General features: G+C 42.3%; 1 protein-coding gene across 1 annotated transcript; it reads left to right on the top strand.

Moving 5' to 3' along the window:
• Positions 1-6,800: 6,800 nt before the first annotated feature.
• On the top strand, positions 6,801-10,163 carry si:ch211-76l23.4. The gene is made up of 3 exons (XM_042341245.1): positions 6,801-6,829; positions 7,692-7,821; positions 9,608-10,163. The coding sequence occupies exons 2-3, from the start codon at positions 7,760-7,762 to the stop codon at positions 9,858-9,860; spliced, it is 315 nt and encodes a 104-aa protein (XP_042197179.1). The 5' UTR covers positions 6,801-6,829; positions 7,692-7,759; the 3' UTR covers positions 9,861-10,163.
• Positions 10,164-26,918: the final 16,755 nt, after the last annotated feature.

Raw genomic sequence — 26,918 nt, forward strand, 5'->3', positions numbered from 1 at the left:
CGTCGTCGTCAATGGCCGACGCCCGCCCGCCGTCGTCGTGGAAACCGACCGGAAGTCACGAGGACCGGAAGCGCCCGCCGGCTGCCGCCGCTGGAGCGGGTTGCAGGCCGCCATCTTTGATCCTGGCCGGCTCTTTGGTGGCCACCGCTGTGACGGTCTTGGAGGCCGCCATCTTTGATCCTGGCCGGCTCTTTTGCCTGTCTGCCCACTTCACCCCTACCTGGACAAAGAAAGGCACATCCACACCCCCCACTTGGCTCCGCACACTCAACGTCTTATTTTCCGGGGAAGCTGGAAACCTTCGCGGCGCGGAAGGAGGCCGTTATAGGCACCGCCGCCGGCTCGCTGAGCCTCACACCCTTCAATCCACTCGCCCGCAAACACACAGTCCATTCACTTGACGGCATATTCCGTGAAGCGCTTTGAAAGGTCTCGAAGACCTGAAAAAGTGGCTATTTCAAATGCAAGGATTATTATTATTATTATTATTATTCTCTAAAGACTGAAATCTGGAAGCATTGACAAAGCCTTAAGTCAAACAAACGTACGCATCAGGATATAGGGAGAACTGGAAAGCTCACCAGGAAGAAACAGCTCATCTGAATGTTCATCAGATGGAAATAGCTCTTGAGAATAAGTCATTCAAATGAATAGCCTTTTTTTCCCCCATATACTCCTGAGATTGATAGTTACTTTGCACAAATGGTTAGGATTTGGAATAAACACTATGTAATTTCAAAGCCTTGTTTTTTCCTGATTGGCACGTTGATTGGCAAATAAGTTGGACCATCATGCAAAATTTTTAAAAGATGTCGGCTCAAGAAGGGATATAACTGTTTAGAAAGTTGGATTAAGCTGGGCAATAAACCAGCATGTGCCACTGGGGAAGAAAAAGCTTTGCCTACGTGGCATAAGTACAAAAGGATATGTGCCCATTAAAAGTAAAAATAACCTTCTTTGCATTGCATAAGTGTACTTATACAGCTAGTGCCCACATCACAATAAGGTCCGTCTATATTTAGTTTCTTATTCTGGAATTAATAAAATTAAAATTGCAAAAAGGGAGCCATTGCCAAATTCTATGTGGAAAGCAAGCTCTCTGAGCCAGACGATTGAAATAACTGAACTCAATTCAAGAATAATTAGGTACATATGCACTTTTAGCATTAAGAAGATGCCCAAAAATACATTATTTGATTATATTATTATTTTAGACTCGTTTTCGATGTGATTTAGAATCTATGATTCTATGTCAACCCCCATAATCTTCATTTGTACTTACTGTGACCTTGCCCCAGTTCGGCATCCAGCTCTGGCACGATTCAGCGCTCCGAGACGCCACCCCACATGAAAGGTGCTACATAAGTACAGGTTGTTGCCGTTGTTGATTAATCAGAATTGCATCCTATTCGTCCATAACACATGATGTAAGAAAGCAAAATTATTTAATAGAAAATTTAGGCTAAGTAGATCAGCTTGAAACACAATTGTTTGGCTCCACTAGTGGTTTAGTGGGCGAACGCACCAAATGCAGCAATGTTCATCACTAAATCTCTGCTGGGTTTTCTTACGGTAGTTTGGGCAGTGTAATTGACATCATTGCTCCGAGGCTGAGGAGGGGAATAGAATCAAATAGGGTTCCTGCTCCTAATGCAGAGCATTACCCCCACCTCACCCCCACCTCCATTATTTGGAGGTATATTGTATTGCTATGGGACACTGATACATTGAGCTCAGCTGTTGATGCCTCTCATTGGTTGACTGACTTGGCCAAGACTCACTGTCAAAACTCACGTAGGAATGGTAACTGTTTGCATGAGGTAGTTGAACACTACTGCTGTGAAAAGAAAAGTACCAATGTGCCTCCAGGATAGAAACTGTCGAGAGCTGAAAAAAAGATTTAGCAACAACAAACATTAAGGACTATTGGATCAATGCTTAAACCACTAAATCTATTGAAGGGAAAGAAGATCTCAGGTCATGAGTGACTGAATTGCTATACACTCAACATAATATCAAGCGCGCAAAATCTATCACACATAACTGTTAGAATTCAGGCCACCTTCACTTTGATTTTCCAATGAGTTTCGGATGTTTAAAATATGCTACATTTGTTAAAAATAATCAATCAATGAAGAGTTCGAGGGAGAAATTTCACCTGAGTATAGATTTATTCTGTTTTCTTAGCATTTCTTTAAGTACAGCTTTACTTTTGAAACTGTTTTTCTGCAACTTCCTTGAGATATATACAAACAAACAAAGTAGTTTTGAATTCAAGGCTGAAACCAATATTATGTCAAAATCTGCAAATTCTGGAAATGCTATACCGAGTGAGCTTAGACCTAAAAGCGGAATTTCTCACCTTTCATTGTTAAATAAAGTTTGGTTGACGGCTCCTTCGGAGCATGTGTTTTCAGTCAAATGCTTTTCATTGCTTGGCATAAAAGGCATTAACACAAGCTAATACTGTGTCAAAGTAAAAAGATCTATTTCTATGATTTACTTTACAGTTGTAAAGGGTTTATGGAAAACTGCAGGAAATTAAATCCGAGTAATTTCTTAAGCCTTAATGAAAACGTAGCGCTCGTGTAGAAATGTTCCCAAACAGGGTTGGAAATAAAACAGTAGGTGTCAGGATGTTTACCAGGGCTGGAACCAAATGTTCAATAAGTTAATGTGCGCAGCTCACAGCAAGACTTCCCAGATGCCCCTTCATTATAGGTGAAATGTCGTCCTAGGAACGTGCGCCTAATGAGTTTGCATATAGCTCCAGGGAACAATGTCTAATGACTTGGTACTAAAATCTGATGTGAAACATTCACAAACAAGACCAGAACTTGCTGTGTTCATTGTGGTTCTTTGCTCCCCCACACGCACCCCCCCCCCCCCCCCGAACCCCTGCCCTCACCGGGTCTTGTAAGAAAATGGCAACTTTGCTCCAGTAAAAAAATACACCTTTTTTTTACATTAGGTGGACATTTCTTTAACCTGTTTTTCAAAAAAGAAAAAGTTCAAGTTAGGTTATGGCTACGTTCAGGCTAAGGGCAACGTGTCACATTTACTTTGCGTGCAGTTATGAGGGTTGTCTTGATGCTACCAGCACTTTAAAGAGATTGAACCAGTGTGTTGCTGAGTGCTGCTGGTAAGACATTAGTGCAGTTGCCAGCAGTAACCACATACCCGAATAAATTGAAATGGCAATCACTCATCGCCACCAATTGTGACACGAAATTAACTACTGCAACAGATTACCAGGAAGGTGTTTGAGGCCATAATGCTGAGATTCGCCCAGAAATATACAGTCAATTCACTTTACGGCATATTCTGTGAAGCGCTTTGAGACGTCTTGAAGACCTGAAAAGCGCTATATCAAATGCAAGGATTATTATTATTATTCATTTTTATATTAATAAAAGCTTGATGCTGTGATAAGAGGAGAATAAGGTGGGTATTCTGGAATGATGCGGTCAAATAGGCCGAAGGGACTTTTTTCTTCATCCCAACCTCACTCTTGTAGGGTGACCATATGTCCCTAATTTCCTGAATAAAATTTTGATCAGATATACTCATCAGAGAAATACAGCCATCAATCCAATAAGCTTCTTCAATGCTGCAGGCATCAGAAGGCATCAGTGATGGGTTAATTTTTTTTATATATATGTGTGTCCCCAGATTTAGTTTACAAAATATGGTCATCCTATCACTGGGATCTTGTGAACAATTCCTTTAAATGCTCAGCCTGGCAACAGGAATGCCAGTGTTGATTTTATTCTTAAATAAAAAGTGGCTAGTAATATACAGGAGTTGGACTAACTCCATAACTAGATTCTTCAATCTCACTGATGTTTTAAAGTTAACTGAGGGGAAACGGTTGAATGGCCCAAAGGGCCTTCTTCACCGAAACATCTCTAAGGGAGAAAGGTACAGTCGGTATTGGAGCGATGGGGTGGTGGATTGGGAAAGGGGATCAGGAGAGGATTAGGAGACACTAGCTGGTTGGGACAAATAGACTGCTTTGGTACTGTGCAGTCTATGTAAACTTTATAAGCTTTTATGCATTGCACTTCACTTTTAAACTACCGCATGCCCTTGTTGAAAGTTGAAAAGAGCTTTCGCATTGTACAGAGTGCGTTCGTACTTTGCAAAAGACCACAGGTCTGGCTCTGCTGCTTAGATCGTTGCAAGCATAAACCCTGTTGTCATGAAGTTGATCGATTTGCACATCAATCAAGAAGTGTCTTTGTCACAGTCTGTTTCCGTGCTCTGCTGTGTTTGAAAAACACACAGACACACACACACACGCGCAACATCTAAGATTGATGATTAAATACGGCAAGTATGCAGAAATCATTGACAGCCGTGGATATAGTACTCATCTGACATTATTAAAACCGGAAATTTGCAGATATTTGTGCGTCAACTCTGAACATCCAGAGGAAAGGAATGGCATTCCGTGTAGATCTAAAGAGATTTAGCAAAATTGGGGCAGATGAACCCCAAATACAAAACGTGATGCCGAGAAATGTAAAGTAAACAGAGAAGCATGTCAGTAACTGGGAGCAGAAATGCTAACTATAATAATATGACTGCTGATTATTATCCCATCAAACGTCACATTCTGTGCAATCCATATAGTAAGGAAGCATGATTATACTTCCAGATTATAGTCCAAAATGTTACCTTAAGATTTTTACCATGTCATATTGTATGCTGCTGTACTCTGACCTAAGTGAAAAAAAATCAGTACAATTCAACGCGTTCCATGTGTGTGTGCCTCAAGAATCCTTTTTTTAGACGTTAAATCCTCACCACAATGTCAAAAAAAAGGCGGAAATGACCACTGGCAGTCACTAATGATATGCTTTTACGAAACAAATGGCAGAAAATTGTTCATAGTTCACAATTTGTCTTATATACATTTTTTAAAAAATGAATAAGTAAAACTTCACAATTCTTAATTACATATTATTATTGCTTCAGACATGTATTTTGTAGGTGAAAGGCGGCAGCCAATTTGCACAGAGCAGTATCCCACAAACAGTGGATGGCCTTGGTAGCGGAACAGCACAAAAGAAAGTTTTAAGACTTATTCCCAAATGTATTCTGCATGAAAATTATTTGTCGACGTGGCTTACGTTCAGATCGTTTCAGAACACAAATTCCCACCTGTTATGTGGTGCTTTGTCTGAATTCACTGGTGTCAAACAGGACTTAAAATGAGCACAGGACAGGATATTGAATGGCCTAGGATAATTCTAGTTGAACACCAGTCACTAGATCCAGTCTCCTGTGCTCATTGATTGAGGCAAGTTCAGCCGTAGATCTGCATGCAAATGAAATATCGGCGTGGGAATGACCATCATTTGTCCCCACACGAGTCAATTTTCTGAAATTATGTAGGTTTTAGGAAGGTTAATGAAGATCATCCTTAGTTGTTTTCATTTATTGTTGCAAGTGGGAGGCTCGGGGATGGATTTCTGTCTGACACCTTGGTCTGGTGATTGAAACCCCGAAAACGTCCACAGGTTAAAGTATATGTCCTGAAACTAATCTCCAGATCCCTAGAGGGGGAATGTATTGTCGTCGTGCGGCAGCTAAATGGAGGGCACATCAACAAACCGCTGAATCATCATCTGTCAAATCCATTCAGGAAAAACCTTCGACTGTTCCAAGTTTAAAGATAACACAGCGACCATTCGCACTTGTTATCTCTTTCCACAAGAGTAAAATGAGCGGTTAGGTTAGATATTTGGTATATTTGATATAAACATATCAATTTTGTGAAAAGGGACTATTTTTACTCTTGTTCAAAAATGACCAGTTCAACATTGTGAAGAGCAAGTTTTTGGAAAGATACCCAGNTTTTTTTTTGAGCAAAGAGTGTCACAGAGAGTTACCAGACAGGGTTGTTGAGGCCAGGATACTGAACGCATTTAAGATAAAGTTACATATTGTAAGGTTGGGGTGGTGGGTGGGGGAGGCAGGACAGGACAGTATGTTTATTACTATGAAAGAAAAATGAGCTGGGGCACCTTCTGCATCTTAAACTCTCTATTTACTAATTCTTACAAGTGCAGAAATTCAGAAATGGTTGACAGAAGCATTGCTGATGGTGAGACATTGAGGCGCACAAATCAGCTGCTGCCTTCGCCTTTAAAATACGCAGTCACTACACGTGAATCTACTTAAGTTATGAATCGAGAAAATGTCTGCCCGGGTACTTTTTCTTCTTCTATTGATGCTTACGGCAGTTCACTTAGCGATAGCATTGATGGCTCTGTCAAAGGTTTGAACTTCTATCCAATACAAAACAACGTAAGGGTTTTTGGTATCGATGCTGTGGCGGTGTGGAGAGAATTATGCATCTTGCTTTCCGTCAGAATCTCCGCCTGTTCTTGAAACTGAAGGAATATAATTTCTGCAGCGAATAAATGTAAAACATGTGGTTGGAATATATTTGCAGACAGTCAAGTACTTGTTTTCTGTTTTTGCACTCCCTGAACATGTGATGCAGTGGCCACCTCTACACTTTTCCAACACAAGGCTTAAATTAATTCCAGATTGAAGCTCTGATGCTATTTGTTGCACGGAAGAACTTCGCGGACACACTGAGTCCAGCACAGGGCATGTGATCGCTTGTATGTTTTAACCGTAACGCTATCACCTCGACTTATTGTACTGTCATAATAATTACAACTCGTTATTAAGCATGTAGTGTGTAGTTCGGAAAGACTGCCACTCTTACCGATGCAACTGAAAATGCTTAAGAACTGCCTTTAGAAGTTATCTTGGACTAGCATTGTAATTTTTAATCGATCTCATGCTACAGGTAACTTTCCCATTTCTCTGTATTTCAGGGCGGTTGGTTGCAAAGGACCGCACTTTCAGCTCAGGATGCTTTGTCGATTTTTTGTGTTCCTTGTGTCTTCCCTGATTTTAGTGAATTGCAAAAAAAAGACTGTTCAATACGGTGAATGGAATTACAAAGATGGATGTAAGTTACCTTTACGATTTATTGCACGTGTTCACTTCAAGTAGCATTTTTTTGCTCAAAAATGCCTTGATTCAACAATCCAAATGTTCCGTGTATCTCGCAAATTATAGACGTGGTTGTCATTATTTATCAGGATCATTTTTCTTTGGAGGGGGGGTATGTTAATGTGTAATAAGTACATTTACAAAGCACGTATTGCACTGAAGGAATGCCTATTCCAATGGTGATTTAGAAATAGAATAACTATACAGTCCTTTTAAGAAATCTGTTAAGAATTACTGCAAATTAGCTCACACTATCTAAATTAGAAATAATAGAATGTACACAGTATTGATCAATCTCTTATTTGTCAGAAATGTCTGGAATATTCAGCTCTTGAAGAGTTAGATCTGTTGAAAAAAGAGCACTGTGACACTTAACACAACTTTATTCCACATAAACAGATAGCATTTCTGATGCCAGAGTTTCACAACTTCATCGCAACTTTACACCTTTAACATCTGTTCAGTGCAGGACAGATCTCACAATTTTAGTGCGGGATTCTAAATGCCAGTTTCCTTTTCAGTCGCGAATCTTCCGAAGGGATTTACTGCCAAGTAAGGCGAGAAGCAACTAAGGGACTTTTCTAACAGTTTGTATTTAGAGCAGAAGTGTCGATATCGATCAGATGCGAATAAATATTTCAATTGTTTTGTAGCTGATAAAGTCGACGTCCGTGGAGTTGCCAATTTGACACAGGTACTGGACAACTGGAGATTTGACATCATGGCTCAGTTCAGAAACCTGCTGCTGAATGATCACCAGGCTCTCCTCCCCGATTACGCCAGGTGATGGACATTTACTGCATGTCGTGTTGATTGCTCGGTTTCTTTGCCTTCGGCCAAAACGCTGTTGTGATGAGAATATTTTCCCCTGGGATGCCACAATCCTTCACGCTGGGTGGGGGCTCTCCAAGTGGTTTATACAGCTGGCCGGGCACTGAGGTGTGTGCGTGGGTGTGGGTTGGGCAGGTGGGGGGAGGGGATAGATGACTAAAGGCACAGTCAAAGAGTTAAGTCTTGAGGTGGGACATCTTCCCCACGTGACAGGCGCTATTACAAATGTTGTTGTTGCTTTGAAAGTGGGTTGGGAGGGGATGAGTCAGTCAGTGTGACTCTGGCACAGAATTCCAGAGAATGGGGACCGGTTGGATGATGGTGCAGCACCACACTAAATGCATTCTTGTTGGTTTAAGTTAAACAAGAACGAGCAAAGCGGCTTTAGTTTCAGGATTCTGACATCAGTTTGTTTTGAGCTGGCCACTAATGGCAGCTCCTTTCTACTCAATACGAAACCTAATCTAAGCCATTAAAATTGGACTTGAGGCTCGGCAGTACAGGTCCCCTCCAAGCGCTTAATTTTGGCAGGTCAAGTCCGCATTTCGCTCGAAATAGACAATTGTAACACTTTCCGAGGATAAGGCTTTATTTAATCCAATGGAACTGATTGAGTGCAAGTGGGTTACACTGGCTTCATAACAGCTGAGTGAATATTTGAGACAAACACTGCATTTGTTGTGACAAGGTCTAATGCAACAGCAACCACCATCGCGCTGCAGCGAGGTGTATCATTAAGTTATCTTGTGTGTCTGATACGTTCATTGAAAATGACAGATTCCGCCCCTGAAAGTAGAACGAGCGTGATGTCTTTTCAGAGAGAGGTTAACAGGCCAGAACACACCAAGACATCGAATGTCTTGGCGTGATTTGCAATTGATCCGAGCACAGTCTGAGATGAAAATGCAACAGGAAATTGTGAAAATGTTGGTTTGGGCATCGCAGTGGAAGGGGGTGGGTGGGTGGGGAGGAGGAGACAGAGATTGCTAGTATAATACTGAGATGGAAGCCTGAAAGCGAAGCATGGTTTTCACCCACTTACAACAATATTTCGGAACTTTGGAAAGCAAAGGCTATAGCTTTAAAGTCACCCGTTTCTCTCCAGTTTCCAAGGAAGGTGGATCTGCTGTGCGCAATTGGCTGGCGCGTTTCACCCACAAGTCACTACACTTTACAGCATATTCTGTGAAGCACTTTGAGATGTCTCAACGACATGATGAGGCACGATATCAAACGCAAGGATTATTGTTATTATTATTATTATTAACGTGGAAGGCGCTTTTTCTTCAGTTTTCAAAAGAAAGCGGCTTTGTAGAAAAATCCTTATTAACTGATTAAAACCACAGAATAATTCTCCCTGCTCCAACACCACATAATTAGATGCCAACCCACAGCTTTGTAGCTAAGGACCGATCTGCTCGAGACCTTCAATGACTAACTAGGAGAAATAGATTCGGATTGCTTGCCCCCAGAGAGGGAGAGGATATCTGACAGAAAATAAACCCGTGTCGCTCTTACACCTCCCAGCATTCGCAGCTAAAATTATTGTTGAGCAAACGTCTCCCATCTTCCTTCTCGACCACAGTGACCTACAGTGCAGGCTGACCAAAAAGCAGGAAAGAAATAATTAAGCAACGAACGGGTAATTTGATCACAAGCAGAAACAAAGCCATTTTAATATGTACAATCAAGTCTGCGGCTTTGTTCCCCCCCCCCTCCCGCCCACCCCCACCTTTAGGATCTCTCCTCTCTCGGAGGCACTCGATGACCTGTTTAAGGAATTTAACGCCCTGAAGGAACACCTTGGGGACCTGAGCGAAAAGTTCGTAGACATCGAGGGTTTTGTGGACGAAATGAAATCCGGGAAGTTGAACGATGCCAGGGTTCGCCTGCAGAGGCCCAACGGTGTACCGCCCCGGCAAAAGCAAACCCCGCCCAAGAAAAAGGCCACGGGCCCAAAGAAGAAGGCGGTTGAAAACCCTGCGCCATAAGGAAACACGTCGGACCACCCGCAACTCTCCGCATTTACACAGATCTCGACGGATTTGCACAGACGTTTGTAGGAATTGATTAAAGACCCGAAATGTTTGCGAACCAGTTATGTAAAGGCTTTGTCAAGGCAAGATACCGCCTTAATGCTTTTGCAGGCTAACAATCACATTTCTATACTCTAGCTGGTGCTCTGGAAGCAAGGTAGAACGTTTATTGTTTTGTTTTCCAAATGTATGCAACTCCTGTATCCTTTTGACACGTATGTCTTTTTTTCTCTGCCTTTTAAGTTAATTAAAATAAGCACAACAAGAGCCTGTGGTTTTAACCATCGTGTTTCTAACGCCAAAAGGGACAATAAGCAACGGCATCGCCCAGTCGCGGTGACTGCCTTTGCAAGTCGAACAGAAAACGGCCGTCAAGGTTGCTTTTAACAGGAGGTAGAGTCTGCGATACGTGACGTGAGCTTTATCAGGGAAAATTATCAACTCACACAACGCTTCTTTTACACCCCGGCATTTCTTTGCAACGTTTCTTTCAAACAACACTTTACGTTTCAAATCTAAGAAGCAAAATCATAAAGGCTTCTGAAGCTGCTCTTCAGCTTTTCTAAACTGGTGTGAGCTTTTCAGAAGTACTTCTGTTTGCTAAAATTTAAACAGTGAACTCACATAAAGCTATGAAATACCAGGTTTTCTGGAACAGTTTCGATGCGTTGCGAGACAAAGGCTCCAACTAAATTTCTTGTGTGCCATTATTAATACAGCTAAACCGCTTGAAGGAAAGAACCATGAAAGTCCAGGCATACGTGGGATAAAGTATGCTGTGTAACTTGCACGCGAGCTACAAAAGCTGGCATCCACTATCCACAAGATTGCACTGGTTCGTCAGCAAATACTTTTGTAAATACCGTACTGTGTTCTGACCGTGTGTTCAAAAAGAGAAGCGAGTTTCTCCCAGTGTCCTGGCCAAGAGAGCCTCTCTTCAAATAAAAATTGGTTAGTCACTGTTTGTGGAAACACAGTTACTACACTTCACAGTATATCCGATGAAGGACCTTATATCAAATGTAAAGATTTGTTATTGTGTAAATGCTGGCGTGATATTTAAAAACTGCTGCTGTTCACACTATTTTCTTCTGTAAATTCTAAGCAGCTTACGATTCAATTTTCTCCGATTTTTTTAAAATCATTAATTTCGTGCCTCCTCTCAATTCGGGTCACTTCTATTTGCAATTTTAGTGTTTTGTTCGTTGATCGGCTTTAGGTAATTAACCTTGGATTGCCGCAAAGTTAGTCGTACCAGGAAAGGCACTGGATTGCCTTAAACCAATCAGGATCGGTCACCTTGTGAAGGGGAGATGATATTGATCACCTGCATCTCTGGAATAGCAGTTAAATAGCAGCTGGAGTTTTATAAATTACTTTGAAACTCTGCAAGTTGATATTCAATGCCGAGATCTCAGCCTTCCTCCTCCGAAGGTTCTTGCCAGCTTTAAAACTGTTTGCGAAAGGTGCTATTCAAATGTAATTTGTTGTTGTTTTTGTTGTTGCAGTTATTTTACTGCCCAGTGGCTGGCACCGCCCTCGCCACATCAGGAGTTTTATGCTGCACTACCGCTTGTCCCAGTGTAAAATAACAATCTCAGGATTCAGCTGTCAAATCTAAAGCAGCCCTTGACAGCTCGCTTTCAACGAAATGGACCTAAGGTAGCAATCTGGCAATGATTCAACATTGTGTCAGCTCCAGTCAAGCAATTGGCAAAAACACAACACCCTCATATCATCCAATTCCTATTACATTGGCTTTGCGGCAACTATTTTTTTCCCCCAAATCAACGCGCAGCGAAGGCTGAACCCAAGGGTTTGTGGTGTGTAGGCTGCGTGCCAGTGGGTGGTTGCGATGAGTTTATTGCCAGATTTTACTGGAGATTTTTCGCATCCTCTGAACCATTTCTCATTTGGGTACATTAACAGTAATAAAGATTTCAGATGGAGCTGGGAGTTGTCCAATTGTGAACAGTCGCTATGACCTGGCTTGTGAAATATGATTCAAAATGAGCTTGATGTCTGCTGTCAGATTAGGTACAACAAGTGTGATAGTGCCAGCTGGTACCATGTTTGGTCTGTTTTGTACTGGGAGCGCTTATTTAACAGAGGCAGAGTTGAGGCAGCCCAAAACCTACTTACCATTGGATCCTCATCTCATCCTATCCATCTGGAGTAAGTCTGTAGCTGGCTCCCAGAGGTTCAAAGGATATTAAAACTAATCAGCGTGCCATCTGCGAGGCATCACCACGTTTAAAGCCATCCTTTTCTGTATCATAAGAAGGTTAATTCACTTTCTCTGCCGGAGACACACTGTTACAAATGTTGGTCTATTCTCATTGAATGCCTGGACATAAACCAGAAACATAAAACTGGTGTCGCAAGTTCAATGCTTGATCTCAGAAGGGCGATAGTAATAGAAAGGCTTAGCGGGGAAGGAAAAGCATTCAGCCATTGAGTTGGGACTTACTCCTGATTTTGTAACAACATCTTGCATTTATATAGCTCCCTTCACACAGGGTAGCGTCCAGGAGAGCTTCACAGTGGTGGAGTCTGACAACCGGCCAGGGGGAAAGCGAGGTGGGAGGTGGCCATCAGCATGATCAAAAAGAAGGTCTTTAGGCGGGATTTGAAGGTAAATACCCAATGACCGCTGATGGAAAGGGAACGCATGACATCTTCCTGCGAGGAAAGCATTTGGCTTAACTGTGGCTCTCCAACTGTCGGAAAGCCCACTGACGCTTCTAAGCTAACCCATGAAGGATATCGCCTTGTGCTCAGGACCAGGGTACTGTTGAACCAGAGCCACAGAGTTGACACCACGGAATGAGTCAATGCCTTTGGGAGAGGAGCGAAGAAGATTGAGGCAAAAAAAGTTATGACATCCCACAGACATCTTGCACCGGCAGCCAAATGTAGTCTGGCCAAATGGAATTAGGAATGCATTTACTTTGAAGGCCGCTGAAGGTTTCTCGTCAAATAGGTCTGAAAATCTCAATCCAAATCTCGGCGGGAGCATGTCCACGATCGCAATACTGACTTCAAATTAGGCGCTTACTGGCAAACATACACGAAACAGCAATTAAATGAAACGCAAATAATAATGGCTTCAGCCATCTGGAGCACTTGGTGGTTTTGGCACATTGAGCCTGGGAGATCAGCATCGAGTAAACTTGACAACCAGCTGCAGAGAGACCTCAATACGCAGACAGCAAGTCATTCAGGATCAAGGGCTGCAGGTTAACTGTTGCATTTAGGAGTGAAATCGACAAACCGCAATGTGCAGCCACTGTAACTTTTCAAGCAAAGGGTAGACATATACACCGCATGGGGTAAATAAGCTCACAAGTGTTAGATCCCACCTGGGCAAGTCTTAAACTGTACGGGGAATGGACTGACATCCAGATCAGCGCGTACATGAGGCACCTTTGGCTATGTGTGATTAAACTAAGAGAAATCCCGTAAGCCACAGGGAACGCCACAGGTTTCTAGGAAGGGTGGGTCAGGGCCTGGATTCATTTATAAATAAAAAAGCTTGATGCTGGCCGGTAGGGTGGGCGTTCTAAAAGGATGCCATCAGTTGGGCCGAAGGGTCTTCTTCATCGGAACCAAACTTGTGGTCTTGAGTGGTGCTGCAAGTAACATTGACAGCAACTTCAGGCCAATGGAATGAATTCAGATTTGCCTTGCGTTCATGCTGTTTGTTATGAAGGAGTTCTGTAGCTCAGTGGTTAGAGCGCTCGGCTTCGTAAGCGAGAGTCCTGGGTTCGATTCCTGGCAGGTCAGGGCGAAGCCTTGGGCAAGATTCCTTACTCCAGATGCCTGCTAATAATCGCTCAAGAAACAAAAACAGTAGTAAAATTGGTCACTTCAATCCACGACTGTTTGTGGGGACACTGCTGTGCGCAATTGGCTGTTACGTTTTGCCCACAAATATACAGTCAATTCACTTTACAGTATATTCTGTGAAGCGCTTTGAGACATCTCGAAGACGTGAAAAGGCGCTATATTCAAATGCAAGGATTATTATTATTATTATTGTTGTTGTGCCGTCAACAAACCACAATTTCCTCTTTGGAGAGGTTCCGTTTGAACGCACATTCCCGTTGATGGAAAGGCTGACACCAGTTTTTAAAAGTGTGTTTATGTTTCTGGTTTATTTCTAGACATTCAATGAGAATAGACCAACATTTGTACAGTGGTCTCCAACCTCTGCATAACCACAGCCACCCACTCCACTGCTTCCTCAGACTCTCCCCACAGCTGCAGTGACAGCACTCAACCTGCTCATCACCCCCATACTGACCCCATACACTCCCATTTTCGCTCAAAGTATCTGCTTCAGTGAATGCAAAAAGAAAACTCCAGCTTTTATTCATCAACCTCTTGGGGACTATGTAATCGAGTTGTCCTTTTTCCCTCCTGAGATTCTCGCAGAGAATCGCAAGAGTTTGACCATTTGCGTTGTCCTATTACTCCTTGAAACTTTGAGATCCATCAGCCCATCGCTTTAGACATAACCTATGACAAACACTGAGGCTTCGACTTCAAGGGAGCCAGCAGTTATCTTGTGGGTGCAGTGCGGAGGCTACGCGATTTGCCTGGCATGTGTCCGCACACAAAGGCTGCCCAAATCGGGCCCCAAACTCCACGTTTCCCTTGTCTTATTGGCCATTTTTCCAACCCTTCACTCACAATCTCAGCCTCGCCTTGTTATGTGGAGGGTAAAGTTTCCCAGAAGTGTCCCTTGTCATTGTCGATCTGTCAATGTTGAAGTCAGATTCAGACACCGAAGCAAGGTTGTAGGCTCCCGCGAACCATCAGTGGAGCGACCATATGACACGCTTTGACAGGGCTGTGGAAAATGTAATTTTAAATAAATGTTAATTCAGTAAATCTTAGTTTGATATTTGGCATTCGTTAGCAATCATCTCACAGTGTGAAATAATTGCCTCTTAAAGAGCAAGTCTCATCTTGAAAGCATTACAGAACTAGTACTATATAAGATGAAAGAATGAAATCGCATCTTTGCAGTGTTCCAGCACACTGAAACTTCTCAAAGTACTTCACATAGTTTACTGTCAAGAGTAGTGACTGGGTGATTTTTTTGTCAGCAAAGATAGCAGCCATTCTGAGGCACAGGAAGGACAAACAGTCATGGGGTGAATGGCCTATTAATCCGGAAGGGTTGTTAGCGGTTAAAGCAGAAGTAATTCCCAGTTTGACAGTATCTTTAAAGTCCACCTGATGAACAAGCAGATAATGAGACTTTGGTTTAAGTCTCTCCCAGTTTATCTGAAATAAACGCCATGTAAGGTATTGAAACGGGGAACTGAATCTCTTACTTTTTACAGAATGAGATATTGATCATTCTATTAATCAGCATTAGGGCATCCTAATGGAATGCGGGTTTGGACTCTGCTCATTTGCACCCTTATTAAATCTTATCTGGGCACGTAAACCTCGCCTCAACAGATTTACGGCTTTGTGGCCCGTAGCTGACAATGTACCCTCGTTTCCTTATAAAGTCACAGTTCGATCCCGGGCTGTGCTGAGTTAGCTAAGCTGAGCTGGCAGCTCTGAATGCTAAGTTCCAACAACTTCGCTGTGAATGTGATTCAATTCTATGAGCGTTCAGCTCTTAACGTAATCCAATGGACGATCGACTCCACAGTTAACTCCTATATGGCTGGAAGCGATGTTCTACAGTGCAAGATTTTATCTGCGATATCTTCAAAAGGCTTTATTCGTAATAGATATAATACCCAGGGTTGCCAGTGCAGTTAGCAGGTGGTCTAGCCTTTTTGGATATTGCTTAACACCTGATTACATTGCTCGCTTGTGGGCAGCAAATTCTACACTTATATAAACATACAAGCAATTAATACAGCGCCTTATCACGTCTTCGAGACGTCTTAAAGCGCTTCACAGAATATACTGTAAAACGAGTTGACTGTGTATTTTGTGGGCGAATCGCGGCAGCCAATTGCGCACAGCAGCGTCCCCACAAACAGTGGTGGATTGAAGTGATCAATTGATTGCTCATTTTTTGAAATGACGTATAATTTTTTTCAATCATAAATCGAAAAATAAAGTAAATCTCAGTTCGGATGGAGGTCATCGCTAATGTGGTTCATTTCTGGCTGCACGCTGTCCGACTTGCGTTCAGCTGGGTGATGAGAAACATCCTGTGGCGCTGTTCAGAAACAGAACCTGAGTGAAGGATTTCCCCCAAGTCAGTCCTGGGCTGAGGGAGGAAGGGGTTTTGACAACAACAGCAACAACTTGCTTTTATATAGTGCCCTTCCTCGGAGCGGTTAAAGCGGTCACAAACTGGGACAGAGAGCTTGGCAATCCTGCTACCTCAAGAGTTGCACACTTAAGTCCATGTTCATGTGGTGCCTTCCGATAAATACCTTTGCAGTAAATCAACGTGCAAAACGCACACGCTGCCATTCTGATATCTCCCCAGCAGGTGGACCGCCCAGACCACAGAATTCCCAGCCCAGCGTTACAAATACATCCACGTTGTTTTGCTTTAAACAATAATGACGATAATAATAATTCTCGCATTTGATCCACCGCCTCATCATGTCTTCGAGACGTCTCAAAGCGCTTCACTGGATATACTGCAAAGTGAATTGACTATACATTTTGTGGGCAAAATGCAACGGCCAATTGCCCCACAAACACTTGTAGATTGATGACCAAAGTAATATTTTTTTGAAAGAATTATTACCCCCAGAAAAGTGATCGGCCAATTGACTAACAACCGGGTTCCTATTTACTGCTAGGTAAACAGAGGCATGTGGAGTAAGGAAACTTGCGTAACATTTTGCTGATGCGCCTGAGAGGTTTCAAAGCCATATAGAAGTTTTGGACTGTATTACTCAGATATGCGTATTTTTAAAGATGCACTAAATCTTGTGGGGAGAAGAAAAAATGCCATAATCTAACTAACTCACTGAAGCGCCAACCGGCAAATCCATGGCATTCGACACAATCAAAGAGAATTTTAAAATGAACGTTTGAAAGTTTTCAAAAACATATCAATACCAACCTTGTGAATGGATTTGCACTGTTGAGTACCTTGACATTGGCACATGAAATTCTATTGTGGCTGCACATGAGAGAGAATAGAAGGGGCGTTAGGAGGGTGGAGGCTTACGTGGAATATAAACACTGCGCAGACCAGTTGGGATGAACGGCTTGTTTGAGTGTCGTCAACTCTATGTGTTGTACTCTAACCCTGAAATTAACAAATAACTCGTTCATAATAGACCTCAGGCAGAAGATTCGGGAATAATTGAGATTTGCGGCTGCAGTTGATGCTTATTTGCCATAAGGAAAGCATGAAATCCGCACAGTCATTGTATTCTATGACAGAAACGTCACCTTTGCAATACCACTGGACGCTCTGACTAGATGGCACTGTTGTCTAAAACAATTTCCAACAAAAAGCAATTCCCAACCCAATACGTTCTATCAATTCATGGAGCCTCACGCAGTTCTTAATGGATTTACCAGTAGGGCTACACTGCAGTTAGTCAACCAATATCCAGGCCAGCTATTCCCTCCTGGAGGTAATCACAGGCAAATGAACCATGTCGGAATGAGATTGCACAGTGAACTTTATCGATTTTTGCTGATGAGCTCTGTTGGCTGTGACTGGTGAGCATTGGGTGGTGCAAGTCATTCAATAGGTAAGTGACACAGACACTGGTTTTCTTTCACTCAGAAAACTCTTGGCAATGCAGATGGCATTTTGTCGCTCCAAGGACGAGGATTCCATGAGTTACAACAACAACTACTTGCATTTACATAGCGCCCGTCACCTGAGGTAGCATCCCAGAGCGCTCTGCTGGCTAAAATTGGGTAGCCAACACAGCCTGAGCCCCAATCGTACACGGTGCCCTGTATCTGTGCTGGTCAAACAATTACATCTTGAATTAGGGAATATTTCAGATGAAACAGTAGCACTAAACCCAAGCCCCTGAGTTCCTCTAATGTCAGTGCTGGAATGAATGAGTGAGTCAATGGAAAACTGGATATCAAGCAACAAACAAAAGCTGAGAGAGTTTGAATATCTGATTGATATCTGAATTGCTGATGTTGTTGGAATCGCCATCAGGAGAGAAACCGAGTTACCTGCAGTGGTTTGCTATCGTGTCAATACAAGATTCTGCTCACGCTTTCTATTAGATTTCTGAGTTTTCCCATTTATTTCAGAAAAGGCAGCTGATCAGTCCCTCCACTTTTAAAAGGTGAAAGTGCGTGGGATTAATGGCTACTTAACTGCCTGGATTGAGAACTGGTTCAGCGACAGGAGACAAAAAAAAATGCACTGCCAAATGGAAAAGGCTCTGTCTGAGTAGAGTGACCAGCAAGAACCGTTAGAGGTTGGATCTGGATCCGTTGCTTTCAAACTGTATTTATAAATGACCCTGAAGCAAGAAACTCTCACAATGGAACGTTCTGCTGAAGCTGCTAAACTCAGGAGCACAAGCAGTACCTGGGCCAATTAAGATGATGAGATAAATAATTGCAGCTGAGTTTTAATGTAAAGAAATTGAAGGCATTGTACATTGGAACACTAAACAGGTGGGTGCGGTGAATGTGCTGTCCATTAGCCGAGGTGGAGAAGTAAAAGGTTCTTTTTTGTGTGATTACTGATCATTGTTTGAACGATCAGTTACTGGGAAGCTGCTGTCTACAACAACAACAACAACAAAATTACATTTGTACAGCGCCTTTCACGTTGGGAGTACGTCCCAAGGCGCTGGGCAGACAGACAGAGTTTCGGACTCGAGCTGGGGATCGGAGAGGGTGGAGGGCAGGGAGGGGGAGGCAGGGAGATCGAAAACATTGTCAAAGAGGAGTGATGCACACTGACTGCATGCTGAGGTCTTTGGACTAAAATTGTTCTAACTTTGTCTGGATCACTGGACATGCAACACATTGGAATACTGTTTGCAAGTTTGGATGTCCAATCTTACGAAAGACATGTTGAAAATATAGCATGATAGAAAATACAGAGAAATTTACAACACAGAGGAAGGCCATTAAGCCCAGAGTATCTCTTCAAAAGAACAAGGCATTCAGTGGTAAAAGATGGGAAACAAAACATCAGCCCGTGCTTGCCTTCAAGATCAAAATACTCTATTTATCAGTTAATTAAGTGGAACATTTCTCAAGTTCAGGCATAAGCTGGAAGTTACAATCTGTGCAATTAACTCGCTCTGCTTCGGGAACTCTATATTATCAGCCCCAATAATGTTTTTTGAGAGACTGGCAGCGAAGGTGGGTAAATCTGGGACACGCAGGTCTAAGGAGTGAAATTGTGCAGAATTGTCCAACTGTGTTTACTGTGCTTGATGTTAATTCTGTCGCTTGTATAAAACCATCTAAAAGTGATGGACCCTCTCAATGTTTCATCATTCCCCACCCCGTAATGCTCAAGGTTAATCTAAACCTCTAACAAAGTGTCCAGTGATCCAGCACCAGGTATGAGCTGGGTCATGTCAGTCCTCGAATTTCTTGCAATTTACGTGCTTTTCAGTCCAGTACTAGTTGGTTTCCTCACCGATTTCACTGCAATTTTTTTTAGTTTACATCCCGAGGCTCTGTGGGGAAATGTAACGTGGTACCATTAAGCAGCTTGAGTCCCAGAAGGCTTGTCTTCATCCTGTACAGCCAAGTGTCGAAGCTGAGACTTCGCCTTAAACTGTGAGTAGAAACACTAGCGACAGCCACCGTTTATGAAATCATTTATCTCGTGTTGTTAACCACTTTCCTGCAAAAAGTCTAGCAAGCTGAAATATTGTGTTTGAACAGCACCTGCACGCCCGTGACAAATCATCCTTAACCGCGTTAATCTTGCTAATATGAATCTGCTTGTCTCTCACAAATATTGCACTTTCAGAGATCAAGGGTGAGTTCTCTATAGTCTTTCTATGAAGTGCGCAGCTCATATTTTTTTTTTACGACAACGGTCTCAGCAAAACTCACATCTCTGACTCTTGCCAATTTTGACCCCAGACAAGTTTCTCCAACCAATGTGGCATTGAGTTCTCAGTCAGACAGACAGACTGGGTGGACTTTATTCGAAAGGGAATCAACCTTGTCTACATACGATTGAGTGAGCTGAAGAATATATCACTTGAGAGATTAGAGCAGTTCACAATTTTGCTTTCGCTTGAGAAGAGACTGCACGGTCCACAGTTTTATCGTGCGATCGTTGTGCATCGTTGCATTCCCGTGTAATTCTACCTGCGTTAACTCTGTGTGCCTTTCTCTCTGGAGTGTGTTGCAGCAGTCTACCTTGTCATGGGCGATGCACGTTCATCAGGAGTCAGAAATGTGGTGGACTGAACCAGGCCCACACAGCAAGTAGAACTCGCTCACTGCAGTATGTCAATGGCACACATTGGTTTGGTGAAGGTGCAATTAGACTGCTCGATGATTTCACTGTGAATCTGTTTCCTCCTACATTGCTGTGGAGTCCTGTAGCTCAGTGGTTAGAGCGCTCGCCTTGCAAACGAGATACCTGGGTTCAATTCCCGGCAGAGGGCGAAACCTTGGGGATTTACTTGGGGAATCCTGCAAAAAGTCATGGTGTATTTCAAATGTGATGACCACCACATGATGCTCCCCCTGGCAGGAGATGCTTTAAAGCGTAGAATGAGATGAAGAAATGGATGAAGATATTGTCTGAATGCTCAGTGTAAAGTCAGAGCAGGAACCCTCAACATTTGGAGAGTGTTCAGTAGCTCGTGGCTTACTCGTGGCTTGTTCAGCGAATACAAGCCTTTCCCACTTATCAAAACAAACTTCACAGAGCTCCCTCAGGGAAGTGTGGCTGCCCTGGCTCTGTTGCGTGTCTTTATCAGCGAGCTTATAGTGCCATGAAAGCTAATGTGTTTTCATTTTGCTGAAGACATCACTCGCTTAGAGAAGTTAGCTTCTCAAGCAGTGCCCAGATCAGATCAGGCATCTTCAAACACAACTGGACATCGAATAGACAACAGGCCTGCTACCTTCAACGACAGGACAACAGTAACTTTGTTGAAAGTGATTTAACTCACAAGATGTTGTCCACCCTTGTTTCTTATACTATATGAAAGTCTCTTTAACTACAGACATCTAACTTCTCTGTTTGGGAATCACTTACAGGTTCTGTTCTGTGACAAAATAGGTATGAAGAGAGTGGGAAAATCTTGTAGAAGGGGAATTTTTATTTGCCGAAAGCGATAACAAGCTTACTTGTTACAGACAGCAAATGGAGTGTCCTGCAGAAGCTAAATCGATTGAATGTGAGATCATTGTAAACTTGTTTGTGGAGTCCTGTAGCTCAATGGTTAGAGCACTCGCTTTGCAAGCGAAAGACCTGAGTTCAATTCCAGGCAGAGGGCGAAACCTCGGGCAAGTTTCCTTACTCCACACAGAGCCTAATAATAATCCTCCAAAACCCAAAACAATAATAAATTGGTCATTTTCAATCTACGACTGTTTGTAGGACATTGCTGTGCACAATTGGCTGCCGCGTTCGCCCACAAATATACAGTCAATTCACTTTACAGTATATTCTGTGAAGCGCTTTGGGACGTCTAGAAGACGTGAAAAGCACTATATCAAATGCAAGGATTATTATTATTATTATTGTTTGGCAAGCTGAGGGGAGGCATTCTGTTTCTTATTCTCCAAGTCAGTATCATCCAAATACTCTGTGCTTACCTGTTAGCTCCCCACAACCAATTCTATTTATTTTGCTAGTGTGGGGCTCAGTGGTTAGAGCCCTCGCCTCGCAAGCGAGAGACCTGAGTTCGATTCCCGACAGGTCAGGGCGAAACCTTGGGCAAGTTTCTTTACTCCACACACTCGTCCTGATAGTAATCTCTCAAGAAAATAAATTTAATAAAAACAATAATTTGGTCACTCAATCCCACAATATTTGTGGGACGCTGCTGTGCGCTATTGGCTGCCACATTTCGCGCACGAATATACAATCAATTCACTTTAAGTATATTCAGTGAAGCACTTTGAGACGTCTAGAAAATCACTATAATAAACGCAAAGATTATTATTATTATTAGCAATCAATAGGGTCAATATCATTGGACATTTCCTCTCTTTATGGTTTATATTCCTCTCTGTATGTCGTTTCATCCTGTCTTTCTGCTGCTGAATATTCAAGAAAGTACCTTTTAATTGCAATTTATTCCATATCAGGATGAAATCTGGTAGGATGTTTTCAGGGAAATTGTGTCAGTTTGATACACTTACCCGTGTGTTCACATTATAATACAGTGCACTGAAACCATTTAGATAATGGTTGATGTCAGGACACCTTGATGCTCAGATGGAGGGATGGTACAGAGAGAAGGGTGAGATCAGATGGGGCCAAAGGGCCTTCTCCATCCAAACCAACAAGCCACGAGCTACTGGTGAAAATGTTTACAATGTTTACGGATTTGGGGAGCTCTTCCAAAGAGCCAGCACAGACACAAAGGACTGGATGGCCTTCTTCTGTGCTGTAATATTGTATGATATATGCAGGAGGACAAGAGCCGCTTAGTTCCGTAAAGCTAACTTGGCTCTAATAGCCCTGAGTTATCATATGTGCACGGGAAGGATGTTCTCGTGAAGTTGGGGTAATGGCGCGTGGCTTTACAAACTGACCCATGGAGGCATATTTGATTTCAAAGTCTTTAGCGTTGGGTGTATACCAGAATCGTAATCCTTTTAACGCTACCCTCCTCGCACTTTCATATGAATTTTCATACACAGCGACTCAGCCAGTCATGTGACATTGTTTCAAACCTTTAAATTAATAAAGCATCTTAATACAAAAGGAGAAAAGATTGCAGTTTAGTATTCTGTTATGGGAATAATGAATGGTGTTGCGCGGTGCATTGTACTGGTTTTATAATGTTTGTTGAATATTATTTAGAGAAAATCACCTTTGAGATACTATCGTTGCAAAGTGCCCGGTACTTAAAACAATAATAACAGCATTTTGAAGGAAACGTGTAGAAAAAAATTTGTTGCAATTAATGTCCGTTTGTTGCTTTCTTCACGAAATATATTCTACGCGATATTATTTTAGTTTAATATTTATTGGTTGTTGAGTGATACAGAAAGCATATCATTCATAACTGCTGAATTGTGAATTCCATGAATGATACTTCTCATTTTCCCCAGATGTTGCCTTGCCTTACTTTGAATCTGTTATGAATAATAGATAATAATGGATTGTTATGTTGGACAATAACAAATCCTGACTCTATTGGTGTAAAGTCAGTGCTCTTAATTATTAGCATCGTGACTGCACTGTTTTAATAATTAAACTGCGTTTGTATTGTGTGACTGACAACAAATTGGTGCAATATAGCCTGCAATGACCAGCACATATGGCACCTCCGACAATATTTCGGGAGGACAAGTTTGCAGGGCGATGGGGGGAGGGCGGGGGAGTGGGATTGAGTTGAAAACTCTTTTCGAAGAGCTGGCACAGGACACGATGGGCCGAATGGCCTCCTTCTGTGCTGTATAATTCTATGATTCTGTGAAGGCTTTGCTTCCTGTGACATTGCATTTGGTGCGTCGGTCTGAGCTCAAAGTCCTGACGCGGGGCTTGAATCAATAACCTTCTTACGTACAGGTGTTCATGCTACCAACTGAACTCGACTGGCTCTCCAGTGTTCATTGAGATGCCACTTATCAGCCACTTATCACTTCCCCTCACTCGGGTGTAATCACCAGCTGGTCAATAAACAGAAAGACTGACTCACAGAAGAGTTTTTCCCCTTCCGAAAGGCTGTCCGGCGCGAAGGGCGCTATATAAGTGCAAGTTGTTGTTGTTGTTGAGCGGGATATTTATCTGGATTCATTAATCGCCTCAAGGTTCCAACTGGATGTGTGCACTATTTCTTAGCATTTATAAACAACTTGCATTTACATACAATTCTCTTCTGCAACCTATTCATGGGGTTGTAAAACCAAATGATTATTGTATTGATTAATGCATTGGCTTCACACGGTATTGAAGGGCTCGGGATTCGGTCATTGTCTGAGGTTACAATGACTGCTTTGTGTCCTGCTGCTTTGTATTGACAGCAGACCGTATGATGGCCGACCAAATCCTGGCAAAAATGAGAATTAAAGAAGAATTATACCGGCTCTTCGGTTTTTTTCCAATCATGAAGGAACTTCTGCTGCCAAAGTAAATTCCTTTTTCTCAAAAAAAAAAACAGCTGCTGAAGGGATTAACAAAAAAACATAAAGAGAAGTGATTTTCAGAACTTGTCTAATCGCACTCTTTTCCCAGGGTGACTGGGTTTTAAGGAATGTATTGCCCGTTAATGCTGCTCAGAGATTAGCACTGGCATCTCAGTCTCGCAGTTTAATAGCAACACTTGCAGTGCACGTATTCCCAGTCATCGGGAAAGCAACACGCAGCAAGAGATATGCAATTACCGTCCAATGTGTTTCTTGACGCTTGAGCAGCTTTTTAAGTTTATAGCTGCACTAATTTGAGCGAAATGAAAACAGGGTCAAGTGTACTTGTGTAAATTTCAACAATCTCTCCTTGTGCAGAGAGGGGAACGTCCTGGCTATTTAGCAATTGCATTATTCCGTATGGATGAGATCAGATGATCTTCTTCACCTGACCTTGTGCGAAGAAACTACGCCTGTTTTTACCAGGTCACTGTTGGAATGGGAGGTTGGTCGGGCAGGTGATCTGGAAGGATGAGATCAAATGCGTCGAAGGGTCTTTTTCCAACCCTGCTTCTCTCTCGCAAATGTCTGATATTTTCCTTCTTTCATACTCGTGAACCTGAATGTAATTAATCATTCTTGGTCCAGCACTTATAATAATTAACAAAGGACTCCTTTAGCTTGTGCGTATGTTAACCAGGTATATAACACATTGTAATAGCAGAGACAAACCCAAAGCTCTTCCACAACTGATGTCAAGAAAGGCCTCGAAACGTCCAGCAAGATCAAAACCCATTTTCATTCACGGGAAGTAAATTTAAAAGCGCCGTTAAACCCCATGATGCGACTTTCAGAAGCACTGCTCTCTGTTACACAGATGATAGAAAATGTATTAGTCTTTTTTATTGCATTTCAGTCAGCTGTTTGATAGTACTCAGTAGATCATTCGAGTTGTCCGTTGAATAGAGCATTTAATCTTGTTGGATTTTATGGGTGGGTTGCATGCTGCCTTTCTCAGATCCCGGGAATCAATTCCTGATTCAAGATCAATTTTATTTTCCTTTGGTGGTAGTTGCTATCATTCAGAATGTACCTGGTGGGGAACAGGACTATGTTCCGTTGTCCTCTGTAACCTCTCAACTCCTGGTAAGCCGCTTTGCAAAGTCTTCTGTGTTGCTTCATTTTCGTGACACCTAAGACACGCAGATCTGCAAACCAAATACCAAATGGTTCCATGGAAATCTCAGCTTGGTTTGGATACTCTTCAGCAGCGTCATGGATTTCTGTATGTGTCAGACACTTGGCTGAACCCCAATTTTTCTTCCCCCCAGGGGTTATCTTTTTCCAAATAAGCAAACTTGACCATCACGTTACCATTGCTCAGTGTATGGTGGATATTTTTTTGTTTGTGTAACAAATTGTTCGTCTCTTCACCCCCACCCCCCACCCAAAAAAAAGATTGATAGTGTTTCTTTGACAGATGCTGCTGATATTTTCGTTGTTCCTCAAGAGAGAGAGAAAACATAGAGTAGAGTACTAATACATCAGTAAGCTGTCTGACTCGATTTCCAACACAGCATAAATGGACTGGCAGTAGATGAGCTTTCTTGCCTTTGCTGCCTTTACATGTTCTTATTAAGTCACTGTCTATAAAGGGAAAGATTAGATTAGAAGAATTTGCAAACTGTTTTGTAGTGATCCAGATATATACGGTTTCTTTTTTTTAAAAAAAAGTGTAAAAAAAACCCTCCAAAATATGAGACTGTGTTATTATGCTTGGTGAAAGAAATTCAGGCATTTATGATTTGACTCTCTCTCTCTCTCTCTCTCTCCCCATCGCTGCCACAGAGTAAATGTGCCATGATTATGACAATGGAGGTCCCAGCACATGTTAATTAACTTCTTTCCTCCATTTGCTCCATTGGTCGTGGTCATCCCAGTGGACGGTTCCTATGGAGATGGAGCGTGGAGGCAATTAGTGTGAATGGGTGTGAATGTCTGCAGTCTATTCATTGTTATCGTAGTGGATTTCATTCCGTCTCATTAAAGTCTTATGGGACGATATTGGTGACTGACAAGTGCAATATTCTTCCTGTCTGGGAGAAAGAGCACAAGCCAATTGTGCTGTGCAAACAGAAGCAATTAGGGCCAGATAGGAGCCTGGGGAATAATTAGAGTGCTTCGCTAATTAAGAGCTATCTTGTCTTCAGTACTTATCAAAGTAAGCACTCTTTGAAGAAGTTTAAACATGACATTTTTTTTTAGCGCGATTATTAATCTTCCAAACACTTCTAAGAATTGTGCTGTGACAATGTTCTGGATGGAGTAGCAGCTCACTTTGTTCCGGTGCCTGGTTGGTTTTATTTTACCTGTATTTTCCAAAGCTTCAATTTAGTTTCCTTCGTTTGCATTAATTTAGAAAGGAGAGAGAGAGAGAGAGAGAGGAGTCAGAATTAGTGGAAACTTGACAGCTGTTTCGAATTTCATTGGCTCTGGAATAACATCTGGAACAGAGGCTGAGATGGTTGTGACATCAGTACCTCATGATATGAATGGATGAATACATGTCTCTATCCACTTAGCCATCCGACTCTTCCCAGGCCGGTAAATTCATTTCCATTTCCAAGCGAGGGACTCAGTTTGGCTCATTTGGTAGCTCTCCAGCCTCTAGGTTTGTAGAAAACAATAACAACTTGCATTTATCTTGCACCCGCCCTTCATATTGGATAGCGTCTCAGAGCGCTGAAAAGCTCATGTTAATCTGACATTCGACACTGTGTCTCTCATGTACGAACA

Source organism: Callorhinchus milii, unplaced genomic scaffold (genome assembly GCF_018977255.1).
Source record: "Callorhinchus milii isolate IMCB2004 unplaced genomic scaffold, IMCB_Cmil_1.0 Scaffold16, whole genome shotgun sequence".
NCBI lineage: Eukaryota > Metazoa > Chordata > Chondrichthyes > Chimaeriformes > Callorhinchidae > Callorhinchus > Callorhinchus milii.